The following is a 13,421-nucleotide window of genomic DNA, read 5'->3' as shown; positions in this document are numbered from 1 at the left end:
CTGGTTGTATGATATGTATTCCAACAAGTGTGACTAACAACAGTCACACATAGTTTAATGGTGCATGTATGTCCATTGTCGGACATAATTTAATGAAGCTTCACTTTGCATCAGTGACCTTTTTCTTTGCTAACAATTCTGTGCACTCGCTGCGGCGGGAATGAAACCTTTAATGCTGGAGTCATTGGGCTTGCCAAAGCTAGCGACATGATGCTAACCCTGATTCATGGCCCTTTATCCTGTGCGCTGGTCACTAGTGTTTTTCTTGTCATCACAACATACCTCTATTTGACAAGTCTTTGGGTCTGAAGCTGAAAATGCGCATTTGGGCCGTTTTTAGCAGCTGAAACTTTTTGGTGACATTAGAATTTTCTACTGGCCTGTTTGACCAGCGCCTGAAGGGAGATACACCAGGCCGATTTCCATCTCTGACTGCTAAATTCCTAAAAATGTATATCACCTCATAAAACAAATATCAAATTGTGTTCTATTGGAATGATACAGATTTTGTGAATATTGTACATTTATTGGAACAATGTCAAGTTAGATAACCAAAGGAAAGATTAGAAACAAGATTGCTGTATTAAGGAGAACAATCATTTAAACATTTTCAAGTGAAATGAAATTAACATTTATTGCAGTTGGTTTTAATAAGGGTTTGGGTTTAAAAAAAACAATGGTTGGAAATGCTAAGCTAGTTTAAAAACAAGCACAAAACGAAAGCAGAAAAACGAATGAAGTCAGTGTGTTATGTCTTCATGAACATGCCATTAAAACTTTTTTTCAACATGAAACATAATTCACAAACATTTACATAGTTTGTCACACAACAAACCGGAAGTGTTTGCAAACCGAGGTTCCACGGTACACTCGGTGATGGGGTGGGTCCCATCAAACCAAAAACTCGTCCTATTCGTCTGCTTTTTCTTCGCCTTGATAATGTCGATACTCAGGCTTTAGCTCCCAAGTGTTCTTATGTGTCCCCTTCACATTGTAGATGCCGATGTCACGCAGGATTTCCTTCAGATATATCTGTGAGTGAGATGTTTTTAGAAAATAAGGCCAAAGGTACATGTGCTCTGTAGACAGAACAAATACTAAAGCAGCTAGATTAAATGTTACAATTTAGGAGAGGTTAATCTGGAAACATAACATTTGAATGACCCTTTGCAAGTAGCAAAGTTTGATTGTGTACATTCGCAGTTTTTCCATCTGTTACCGTCGGCAAAATATAAAATGCAGCCAAAACGTGTTACTGTTTCAAAGCTCTGCTCCGATTGCAAGATGTCTCACCACTGGCTGTTTGGTAATGTCCACCAAGTCTTTGATGTTGTAGTATTGGTGCTTCTCAAAAGCAGAAAATAACATGTCCAACACCTGCTGCTTGTCTGCTCTTGCTCTCTTGCCCTCCTCCTTCTTTTTCCTCTCATACTCCATCTGACAGACATAAAGCAGGTAAATACTTATCTAAGCATGAATTGTGATCAATGACATTCAGTAAGCAGTAATACCTGCCCAAATATTTAGCAACATTACTGGTTAAAATAGTATGGATATACACACTCACAAGGTACATAAGGTATGCCTGTAACATTTAAATGTGATCTAGTGTAAGACCTGAATCAACCCTGCAGCTTTACAAAGATGGGAAAATTATATTACAGGTCTTGCATTGTCCATGGTGGGTGGATGTCTGTGTGTGTGTTTGAGTGTAACGGGATGATCTGAAACCAGGCAAATGTTGAGAGCTATTCTTACGTTGTATGCATGGTTAGCCACAGGTTTGTAGTTGTTGGTGACTGCTTTCGCCAACTGCTGTGATAGCCGGATTGGCTTGGTGGACTCTTCAATTTGTAACCTGTTTCAAGATGAACATGAACACATTTTCTTTTGCGAAATACAATTGAAGACATGGAGTCTGAACAAAATGTTATTTCAACAAGAGAAATGGTGCTCTAAAATGTTTCTCAGTGCAGCAGTATTGAAAGTAAAGCATAAGTAGTCGGGAAGTCAACCCCAAAATGTTCTTGACAAGAATATGTTCTACATAGCCCCACTAGTCAAAACACGGCATTACGATTAATATTGCTTTTCTGGAATATGAGTTAAGCAGTACAATCCACCCGTTTTTGGCCATCTCAAGGGGCGGGCTTTTTTTTTTTTTTTTTTTTTTTTTAAGGGCAGCCATTTTGCCTCTTGCATTCGACTGAAAATGACATCACAGTCGCTCAGGGCTCAGGTAACGACCAATCATGGCTCAGCTTCAGAAAACAGGTGAGCCGTGATTGGTCGTTACCTGAGCCCTGAGCAACTGTGATGTCATTTTCAGTCAACAGAAGTGACAAAATGGCTGCCCCATGAGATGGCTTAAACTAGGTGGGTTTTGTTCCTTAACTTGTGCTCCACAAACCCAATATTAATCAGAATGTCATGTTTAGACTAGTGAAGGCACATATTGTAAAGAATTTGGGGGGGGGGGGGTGGCTACCCTCTTTAAATTTGTTATTTTCTTCTCACTTAATAGGAAATAAATATTCTAAATTGAATTTAACCACTCACCTCTTAAGCTTCATGTAGCTTTCACTTACAGCTGGCCTGCAATCTGCTCTCTGCACCACAACTCCCTCCAAGGCAATTTTATCTGGTGGGTAAAAAAAATGCGTATCACAACTTAGTATTTGAAAGATTGAAAGATTTTTACTTCAATTGCTTTATGAGAAAGCAAAACATAATCCCATCCTGGTTTATTAATTCAATTTGCTATTGTTGAATACTTCACAAGATATCAATCAAAGTAACACTCCTTTGGTCACCAACAATCCCATAGTATACACCCTTTTAACCTTTATTTTACTACATGTACCCTAAATGTTTAAAGCTTCTGCCACAGTGTCCCTGCTACACAACCTGACTTAATATCCATTTAATGTGTATACCTTCTTGTTTTACACAGACATTTCATTTGTAAAATACAATGGCATTATCAAGGCCCACAAAATGACAGATTCAGACCAAAAATCCTGACTTTCAATCACCCCAATAATCCATTTAAGGTACCTTTGTATATTTGAGCTTTGTATAAATATGTTTGAAGCAAGAATCCACCGTGCTGGTTTGGGCTTTACATGAAAATGTATGTCGAGTTTGGGTGTGTGCCTCTTCCAAAGTGCATCATTTAGCACAACAAAAAAAATATTGGCATTATACTATGAACGAAAATATCACTCGTTTGATTGTGTGTGATTCACCTAAAATGGTGAACTCACCTGGACCAGCCCCTGCCCCCGAAACTGAGCTGCCACCATCAGATCTCTCTTCTGACTGGCCTACAGGGGGGAGGGAGGGATGGTAAAATAAAAAATAAAAAAAAAAAAATATATATATATATATATATATATATATATATACACATATACATATATATATATATATGTATGGGGATGGAAAATAGAGGGAGGAGCGGATCGAACAATCAGAGCCACTCCGAGGGTTTAGTTGCACACGCTTTGTCACGGGGAAATGAATACAAGTGAACTCTGTGGAGCACATCAGCGCGGACACACCACCAAAGCAAGCATGCGCTCACAAGTAGCAAGCATAGAAATCCTGACCCACCGCCACAAACAAAATAACCACAACAGACAATACTGCCCAAGTACAAAGAATTCACATAAGGCACACACGCTCACTGGCCACAACATTAGTAGTGCAACATCGAATCAGAGCATTAAAAAAATACGTTTGCAGTGGTGGAGCTGCTTTGCATCACATTAAAAGGTTTCTAATGATTGTTTAACACTGCTCGTTTTGAAGGCAGATGAAACTGATGAAGTGTCCTGTGAGTGCACTCCGACTTACATTAAACACAAATATAAACACATAATTTTTGTTTTTGCTCCCTTTTTCATGAGCTGAACTCAAAAGGCAGATTTCTCTGTGAGCACTCCTCCTTTGTCGAGATAATGGACCCACCCTCACACGTGTGGCATGACAACATTATTTATTTAAATAAATAATTTTGTTTATAGGTTGACCACAATAAAAAGGCACTCTAAAACGTGCAATTTTACTGTAATGTCCTCACATTACATATCCACGGGGGTCAATATGTTCTTTGCAGAGCTGGTCATTCCATCTATATGACGGACCGGTCCATCTATCCACCTCTGATGGATGCCCGTTTTGCTGAAAAATAAATGTAATCCGTCTTTCGTCTGTAGTCAGTCTTTAGTCTATTTTTTGCGGCGAGGCGTCGATGGCTGCAGCGAGCGCGGCAAGGAACAATAGTGAGTTGTTGTTGCTTGGCTAAAATGCCCAGCTTTGGTTCTTTGCATGAGTGAATCAAGTTGTTTACTGTGTCATATTGGTCCAATCATACCCTTGCAACGTGGGGCCACATATTATCGTGATGCAACATGAGGTGATGGTTGTGGATGTACGGCTGTGTGAGTACATGTGGTCTGCGGTTGTGAAGCCGGTTGGATGGACTGCCAAATTCTCTGAAACACTTTTGGAGATGGCTTATGGTAGTGAAATGAACATTCACTTCACAGGTAACAGCTCTGGTGGACATTCCTGCAGTCAGCAAGCATATTGCACACGCTCCATCAAAACCTCAGACATACAGACACAGTGTTCCCTCACGAATAGCGATGGTTTACGGACAGAACCCCTTCTTGCTGCAAATACTGAAAATCCATGAGTAATTAACGGCGTCTGCTAAAAAAGGTTTACAACTGCCTATAGATGCCATAAGATGGCGGCAAAGCACAACATTAAGCTCCTCAACTCTGTTGAAGACACAGTAGTTCCTTTGCACAAAGATGGGGACAAAGATCTACATGAAATTCCTTAACTCATTTGAATATACAGTAATCCCTCGGTTATTGCATTTAATGGGGACCAGAACTTCCAGCGAAAGGTGAAAACTGTTAAGTAGAGGTTGACTTTATTATTATTATTTTTTATTTCAGATTATATTTATTTTTCATTTTGGGGTGATTTTACGACTTTATTACGCCATTGCGGGGTTTCATGTGTCTTGCACTGAGGAGAGGCTTCCGTCGGGCCACTCTGCGATAAAGCCCCAACTGGTGGAGGTCTGCAGTGATAGTTAACTTTGTGGAACTTTCTCCCATCTCACTGCTGCATCTCTGGAGCTCAGCCACAGTGATCATTGGGTTCTTCTTTACCTCTCTCACCAAGTCTCTTCTCCCACGATTGCTCAGTTTGGCTGGACAGCCAGGTCTAGGAAGAGTTGTGGTTGTCCCAAACTTCTTCCATTTGAGGATTACGGAGGCCACTGTACTGCAGAAATTATTTTGTAACCTTGGCCAGAGCTGTGCCTTGCCACATATCTGTCTCTGATCACCCTGGAAAGTTCCTTAGACCTCATAATTCTCATTTTCTATGACATGTACTGTGAGTTGTAAGGTCTAATAAAGACTAGGGATGTGCGCGACTAGTCATTCAACCGTTTAACCATCTACAATTTATTAAACGTTTTGTATTTTACTAGTCAGTTAAACGCGAAATTAAGTATCACGCATCTTGTTCCACAGAACAAGAGAGAGATAATTGCCCCCCCCCAAAAAAATCCTATTTTTTTGTGTAAGCGTTCATATTACAATTAAAATGCGACCTCTGTCTTGTCTGCTGTATGAACACATGCGTCGTCAAAGTGGCCCGCCTGCGCAGAAGAAGAGACGACGTCACACCCGATGTTGTGTTGGCGTAAGTAAATGTGGTCCAGTGTGTCGGGGCATTCAAGCGATTAGGTAGCAGGTAGAAATAAATAGGGGGAAATTATGAGGCTAGCCTTTATTATCTCATTTCATGGAGACATCACCAACGATGACGTCACATCATAACCGTGCATAAAAAAATCAATCTATCTGAGCCGTGGCTGAATTACTACGATCGCCATAAATATCCACTTTATGCTTCACGTTTCAAGTGGGATTAAATTGAAGTATAGTAAAAAGTCAATAGTGTTACTCAAAACAACTTTGCAGATTTGATCCCCCTGCTGCCAGCACTCTCCCTCCGCCTGCGCGGAGCGCATCTTGGGCTCGTCAACTAGGACAACATATGAAAGCGACCCAGGTCGCATTTGAAAAAATCGGAATTGAGCCGTTCAGACTGTCATAAAAAAATCAGATACAGGTCGCATATGGGCAAAAAAATACAATCTGGGTCGCATTTGCCTGCGGTGTGAACCTAGCCTAACATGGTGCTAGCGGATGAGAACCTGCTGGACTGGGGAGTCGGTACCATTACTCATTACATTATTCATAATAAATGCCATGCATTGCATTGGAAAATGTATCAGAAATGTATTTCTCTTTCAATTGTTCACTTTTATTCAGTCAGTTGTTGTTACATCAATAGAATTTAAATTAACAAACTGTCCTGAATGTTAAAGACACACAACATTTGCATTTTAAACTTTGAATTCAATATGTATTCAAATTCAAGTTTTCTTCCTTATAGACTAGTCGCAAATAAAATTTGAGACGGGCAAATTAGTCGGAATTCCCATCCCTAATGAAGACCTTTTCTAATCAAGTCTAATCAGTTTAATTAAACACTTCTGAACTCCAATAAAGGGACAGAACCATCTCAAGGAGGATCAGAAGAAATGGTCAGCATGTGGGAAAAATATGAAGGTCGCAGTAATGGGTCTGAATACTTATGACCATATGATATTTCAGTTTTTCTTTTTTCATAAATTTGCAAAAATTTCTACATTTCTGTTTTTTTCTGTCAATATGGGGTGCTGAGTGTACATTATTATTGAGAAATAAAATGAACTTTTTTGATTTAGCAAATGGCTGCAATGATACCGAACAAATGGCTGCAATGAAGGCTGACCTGTTGTTTGAACCTGAGACGTGATAGGTGGTTGTGAGCAGTTGTGATGTCATTTTCAGTCGACAGAAGACAAAATGGCCGGCCCCAGAGATGGCTAAAAACGAGTGCATTTTGCTGCTTAACTTATATTGCACAAAGGCAAAATTAATCAGAATGCCGTGTTTCAACTAGTGTGCCTGCTGGGAACATATTCTTGAAAAAAAAAATGTTTGGGTTGACTTCCGCTTTAAAGGCATTCAGTAATGGCTAGTGCAAATTTTATTAAAGTTAAATACATGAATCGACATGACATGTTTTCACCCGTCATAAAATTTGACCACAAGGTGACTTTACCCAGCTGCCATTTCTGAGGAAACTTGTGACTGACAGCTAATGAATAAGATTGTGCAGTTAAATGCTCTAAGTCAGGTGTGACCGAGTCTGGTGCCTGAGAGCGCCTATCCAGCCTGTTTTAGATGTCTCCCTCCTCCAACACACCTGATTCAAATGATCAGGATCATTATCAGACTCATATAGAGCTTGCTGATGAGCCGATCATTTGACTCAGGTGTATTGGAAGAGGGAGACATCTAAAACAGGCTGGATAGGGGCTCTCGAGTATAGACTTGATCACCTCTGCTCTAAGTAAAGCCCAACAAATCTATGTCTTATATGCTGGGAACCACCCCCACAAACGTTTACACTTTTAGGGAAGCATCTCGATTAAAACTATTGCACTCATGAATGAGTCTGCTGACAACAACTATTATAAATAAATCAATACATAATAGACCTTTAACGTGGTTGCTCTGTTGTTGATTTAAAATTTCCTGTCTTCATTTAATTCCTGCAAGACAGAACAATCACACAATTTGGAAGAAACCACGAGAGGTCACAGAAGAGCGGCAAGAGTTGCAGGCAAGAATGCATGAAAAGGCAGCAAACACTGACACCTTCACCAAGTGACGATGGAAAAACGTACCTATGTGCTGTAGAGCAAACTAGTATTATTTCTCAGCATTGGAGAGAGTAGGACAACCGGCATTCCCAAATTAAGCTTAAAGAAAAAGAAAACAATCTCACCCGATGACGTCTCTGTGAATACTGCCAATGTCTGACCTCCCACTGTCTGCATTGACAACGGGTGTTCCCGAGGAGCAGACACGGTCTTGTCTTCTATACCCTCAATCACAGTCAACTCTTCATTTAATGTAAAAGACACCTGTAAATTACATGTCTGTTAAAATTTGCATAGCTCATTAATCGCTTGCTTTCAACACAGAACCACTTAGTTACTTCAGCCAGACTGTAAACAGGGAGTGATGACTAAGATTGAGGCAAGGTTAACATTTTCCACTCTGATTACTACCCACTAAAACAGTGGCAGATGGTTGTCATTTATATACAGTATTCTTACCTCTGGTTTCCCTTGGTTCCCTTTCCTTGAAAGAAGACACCAATAATTATGTTAAAACACAGTTTGGTACAAGCAAAATATATACATAAATATTACAACAACAACAACAAAAAGTTTAATCGGCAGAAAGTACATGTCTTATTATGTTGTGATTATCAAAACAAAAACTACCATACAAAAAAATTAAAAATACAGTATCTCGACAAACTTTATTCTCCCTGATGCTATGGTTTCACATACTTGGAGATTCTGAGTTTCCCAACTTCGCCTCTTCCTGTGGCTTTCGCCCATTGATGTGAGAGGTACTTGGGCACCTGCGTTCAGATTCAGAAGGTATTTGTTTACTAGATGCATTTTAAGACCAGCCCGACGTCACGCGATAAACCGAACCGTTTAGTAATTTAGAGAATCATATGACCGAGAAAAGGAGAACTATAGGTTTTGGTTCTAAATTAAAATTATTTCTGCAATCGTGTTAAAAAATACCATCTTAATGCAAAGCACAACAACAGTTTCCTCAAGTGAGAATTCTAACCGGTTACCACGACTGACCCCAGAAAGGAGAAACGTTTATAGCTTTTTTTAATTATTTTTTTTGCTATCGTTCTCGTTATGTGCTGCAAATACCTCGATTGAAGTTGATCTACAAATATTACTGAAATCGAAATATCGTAGACTCGATTCAGTTAGCAACAGTTGCGGCAGCTACGGTTAGCATAGGATTTGTAACATCTGACCGTTAATATATTTCGAACACCCATATAAATGTACATACCTTTACAAGCCAAACACCAGTATTTAGTTTAGCGCCAGTTAAATCAACCTCTCCTATTTTCTCTGACATGGTTGTTTAGTTTTATTTTTAATTTAGCAAGTAGCTATTTGTTCAAAATACCATGCGCAGACTACTGTAATACGGTGCCTTAGAAGGTCCAAAATTAAGGTGGACGTCAGTCTTTCATGTTTACCGTTTCACAGTTTATGAATACGTATAAAACTAAACTATTAAATTTGATGAGGAATTTACATTAATTTTAATATAAATGGCGGCTATAGATGCCAATATGCACTGCAACTGACTGTCGTCACACAAAATATAATAAAATACTGAAAATATTGTAAGGTGAAACTAATCTTTAATGCAATGTAAGACTCCTGGACACTATTTTCCGAAAGAAAAAAAGACTAAAATGACAGATTCGCCTCCACTCACCTCCCACAGACACAATATAGGCAGATTGTCTTATGATGGGCATATACCACTACTCCGATTTTAGATGTCTGTTCCTGATTTTTTTTGGGTGGGTGGTGGGGGGGGGGGGTAATTTATAATTTAACCATTTCAATATTTTATCTTTGTCCGAGTCCCATTTGACCCTTTTTAAATCACTTTCACAATGGCTGTCCTCTTTCTATTCAAGTTATTTGGGTATGCAGCATTACATCAAGACCACTTTTCACACAGTCTGTATCGCTTTGGTACAATTCTACGTACCTGCAAAACCCAATGAACAAAGTTTATTTATTTTTTTATTTATTTTTTATGAACAAAGTTTTTATAAAATGAGATTGTTCAGCAATGACATCACTAGCATTCTCAGAAATTACCATTCGTTAACCATTAATATTTTATAAAAACATGAACGTTGTTTACTTTCTTAAATGACAGCAGAACAATTTTAAACTACGATACATTTACAATTTTAAGTAATAGCAGAGTGGGAAGAAGTTTTGTTTACAGTCATAACATTTTACATTATGTACATTAAAATAATCTCCTGGAAAAAATGCAAACTCCACCTGTTCTCAGCCCGGATCTTCCAAATAATTGTCCAATTATATGTATTATTCAGAAGACAACATTTCACTGTAAACACTGTCCTTACAGGAACATTCTGTCATTGCTGTGGGAGAAGCGTGTGTTCAATTCCTGAGATTTCTTCAGCAGACGCTGCTTCTGTGCATCATCAAAGCGATTGACCTGCAGGTCAGTTTCCCGATCAAATGCTCTTCTCTCCACTGGCTTGTCTCCCACCTGCTTTGCTTTCTCCTTCATGTTCTTTGCATGCAAACTCATCAGCGATTCTGAGCGTTTAGTTTTCTTTAAATCAAGAACAGAGTATTACAGCATTAGCATGGATGTAAACACAGAGCTTGTCACGTAAAAAATTATACAATAAAAAAATGGTGATTGTTTGTACAACTTACATTATATTCGGACACCTTGTCTGCCATTTTCAAATCCTTTTGAGAGATTTGTGGGGCAGAATCTTTCTCAGTTTCGCCCCTTTTCTTTCTCTCGAGACGCTCCTAACGTTCAAGACGAAACTCATTACTGTGTTATTGTGAATTAAAATGATGCAGCAAATATACATGTGATACTAGTAAGATAAGAATGGCAATTGTTTATTTTCCTACCCTCGCCTTGCGCTCTGTGTCTGCAGGTGTATCGGTCCAAATGGAGCGGTCACCCTTCTCCGGACCCGACCTCTTCTTGAAAGTGCGAGCCCCCAAGCCAATGTGTTGTAGTTCTGGTGGAAGCTCTGTCATCCAAGTCTCTCGGGTTGGAGCCTCAGGAACATCCTAGAAATGCCAAATGTTTACACTTGCACCAATGTAGGCTGTAAAGCTATACTGTACTTGATGTATTTTAAACACAGTGCGTCACTCACAACCCATTTTCATATTTTTTTTTTTGTATTAAATTTTCCAAATAACAGAACTGTGTAAAAAAGAAAAAAAAGGTCACCATTAGATGTGTTTTAGGAATGCTCAACAGTTCTTACATAAACATGTCTCATTGCCTTTACAAGACAACAACCGGCAAATGCATCTATTTTCAATACTGTATGTCTTCATTTGAGCCACAAGTGAGCTAACTTTGGGCGACAGGTGGGATACACCAGAGACTGGTTGCCAGTCAATCTTAGGGCACATACAGACAATCAAACATTCACACCCACATTCATGCATATTATGGAGAATTTCCAATCTCTAAGAAGTAAGGTTAATTAATTAACCAAGAAGCAAGTTTTTGAAAAGTGGGAGAAAGCTGGAGTACTTAGAGAAAACCCACGCAAGCACGGACAGAACATGCCAGTTCCGCACAGGGAGGCTGATTTGAATGATAAGCCTTAGATCTGTGAGGCCGACATGCTAACCACTAGTTCACCATGCTGCCCAGTAATTACATCAAAAATGGTTCAATAGGTCATTTCATTATGTTTGTAAAAAAGAGGCAGCAGAATACTTTTGGGCGGCAGAAAAGTGATTGACTACCACTGACCCGAGCAGAAATGATGACAAAAACTTCCTTTAAAAAAAAAAAAAGAAAAAGAAAATTGAATCCAGAAGAACCTGTTTGGTTAGGTTCGATATGAGTACCGGTAATTTATTCAACATAATGGAGAGTTAGCTAATGTCAGCTCTACAGTTCGCTATCCATTTCACTGCCAATTACCATCATCATTACCTGTCATCATTATCATTATTCTGAACAATAAATAAAAAAATCTATCAATCAGCCAGTCCCTCAACGATCATGTAAACTATGTGAATCATGTATTTTTCAATCAACTTACTTGTTGAAATGTAAATTATGGCCGGTGTTCTGTCTTTATTCCAAGCAATTTACCGTTGCATGACATCAGTTTTTTTTTCTACCAACACATCACACATTCAAACTGGGGCCATTGGTGAGAAGACTAAAATCATCATTCAGGCCATTTACTCTGTTTTCTCAACTGTACTACCTTGGTCAATTTACATATAATGGTTTGCTTGCTGGTGGTGCCATTGGAGATAGCTCTGACTTTTGCCACCAAGAAGTATGTGTGCTGTCATGGTGAAATGTCCTATAGGCATTTTAAAAATCTGAATAAAATGCATATATACACACAAACAAAACCCTCAACATTTGGCTATTCTTTTTGTTGCGAGGCGAAAAAAATAATGTACGGTTGATACCAAAGAATAGTCATGGTGATAAGAAAAGCTTGGACTCACAGCTTTAGTCAGCTTGTCTTTCATTATGCGTGCCCTGCGTTCAATGTCCAGAGCCACTGTATTTTGAACTGGACCATTGGATGGCATGGGTCCAATAACAATCTCATCCTCCCCCTCACTGCTGAAGGAGTCAGCCTTGTAGCCTGGTGGCAAGGCAGGTCCTGGAAAACCCTCTTCATCACCATCATCGTCATTGTGATCATACACTGTACGGCGGAACCCAGGAGGCAAAGCTGGTCCCAGCACAGGTGGCCTGAAAGAAACCCTACGTTTACAACTCTACCCCCAAACGAAGAATCTAACTTTATATAGTCATTTGCTTCTTCAACTATTCACTAATTACAGTACTCGTTTACTTTACGTGCATTTAAAGCATTCATTCGGTCACCTCTCTGGTGAATTCTGTTTCTTGACAAAACCTGGTGGTAATGCTGGTCCAAAGAAGCCGTCATCATCTTCATTCTTTGTCTTCTCAAATCTGTCCAAACGACAGATGTTATGGATGTGTTTATGTTAAAGTTAGATTAATATATACCGTAATATCGTCCGATTTACATACGCTGCATGTTTGTCTTCAAACGTATGCCGAGTCTTGACTCTTTTGACAACAACTTCTTCACTTTCATCCGAGGAGCTGGATGGTTCTCCTCGTTTGTAACCGGGAGGCAAAGCGGGACCGGCAACTAAGACGCGGAATCACAAAACTTTGATGAAACTGATACTAATATAAGTGATTTAACATTTCAAAATATTTATTATACTCACCGTCGCGTTCATCATCAAAATCGTCAACATTTTTGAAGTTTGGGGGCAAAGCAGGGCCTATGGAGTTTGGGGACTCCATACTGGCACAGGTTAGCACAAACCACGCTTTACTCGTTTTCTAAGATGGTTTTAAAGCTAGGTTCAGACCGACCACGAAATGACTCATTACGCTGCATGTAAAATGCTAGACAGTGTTCAGCACCCAGGTCGACATTTTGAGCAACACTACGCATGCTCCATTTCAGTTCTCCACTACACAGGAAGTTACGTACAAGAATAGAACTGTGGTAAATTGTATTCCTTGTGATTGTTACGATTGCAGATCGGTGTGTTTATTTAATATATGTAACATCTAAGTAATGTATCTGCTTCGGCTAAATGT

General features: G+C 39.3%; 2 protein-coding genes across 3 annotated transcripts; both read right to left on the bottom strand.

Annotated features, from left to right (window-relative positions):
* Positions 1-368: 368 nt before the first annotated feature.
* On the bottom strand, positions 369-9,211 carry gtf2f2a (general transcription factor IIF, polypeptide 2a). 2 transcript variants are annotated; one of them, XM_086026029.1, is made up of 9 exons: positions 9,045-9,211; positions 8,510-8,583; positions 8,270-8,294; positions 7,936-8,074; positions 3,267-3,326; positions 2,560-2,641; positions 1,759-1,858; positions 1,294-1,437; positions 369-1,032 (listed from the first exon to the last, which is right to left on the bottom strand). In XM_086026029.1, exons 1-9 carry the CDS (start codon positions 9,111-9,113, stop codon positions 910-912), a joined length of 816 nt encoding a protein of 271 aa, XP_085882155.1. In that variant the 5' UTR covers positions 9,114-9,211; the 3' UTR covers positions 369-909. The 2 variants fall into 2 exon arrangements, with proteins under 2 accessions (XP_085882155.1, XP_085882156.1); XM_086026030.1 differs by lacking the exon at positions 3,267-3,326.
* Positions 9,212-9,738: 527 nt separating this feature from the next.
* gpalpp1 (GPALPP motifs containing 1) lies at positions 9,739-13,284 on the bottom strand. Its single transcript, XM_086026023.1, has 7 exons — positions 13,040-13,284; positions 12,834-12,957; positions 12,663-12,752; positions 12,275-12,527; positions 10,688-10,852; positions 10,478-10,579; positions 9,739-10,370 (listed from the first exon to the last, which is right to left on the bottom strand). The coding sequence occupies exons 1-7, from the start codon at positions 13,116-13,118 to the stop codon at positions 10,152-10,154; spliced, it is 1,032 nt and encodes a 343-aa protein (XP_085882149.1). The 5' UTR covers positions 13,119-13,284; the 3' UTR covers positions 9,739-10,151.
* Between the last annotated feature and the right edge of the window lie 137 nt (positions 13,285-13,421).

Source organism: Filicampus tigris, chromosome 3 (genome assembly GCF_054856515.1).
Source record: "Filicampus tigris isolate MCC_2025a chromosome 3, RoL_Ftig_1.0, whole genome shotgun sequence".
NCBI lineage: Eukaryota > Metazoa > Chordata > Actinopteri > Syngnathiformes > Syngnathidae > Filicampus > Filicampus tigris.
Note: the sequence above shows the minus strand (reverse complement) of the source record. Positions and strands in the feature narration are given on the sequence as shown.

Bases quoted from the DNA above. Each gene is read 5' to 3' on its own strand.
- gtf2f2a (XM_086026029.1), bottom strand. From the start codon at position 9,113: ATGTCAGAGAAAATAGGAGAGGTTGATTTAACTGGCGCTAAACTAAAT. The intron at 8,295-8,509 runs GTATGTGAAACC...TCTTCTTTCAAG, and splicing joins GGGAAACTCAGAATCTCCAA to GAAAGGGAACCAAGGGAAAC. The intron at 1,859-2,559 runs GTGAGTGGTTAA...ATCTTGAAACAG, and splicing joins AGCTACATGAAGCTTAAGAG to GTTACAAATTGAAGAGTCCA.
- gpalpp1 (XM_086026023.1), bottom strand. From the start codon at position 13,118: ATGGAGTCCCCAAACTCCATAGGCCCTGCTTTGCCCCCAAACTTCAAA. The intron at 12,958-13,039 runs GTGAGTATAATA...TCCGCGTCTTAG, and splicing joins TTTTGATGATGAACGCGACG to TTGCCGGTCCCGCTTTGCCT. The intron at 12,528-12,662 runs GTGACCGAATGA...GGTTTCTTTCAG, and splicing joins AAACAGAATTCACCAGAGAG to GCCACCTGTGCTGGGACCAG.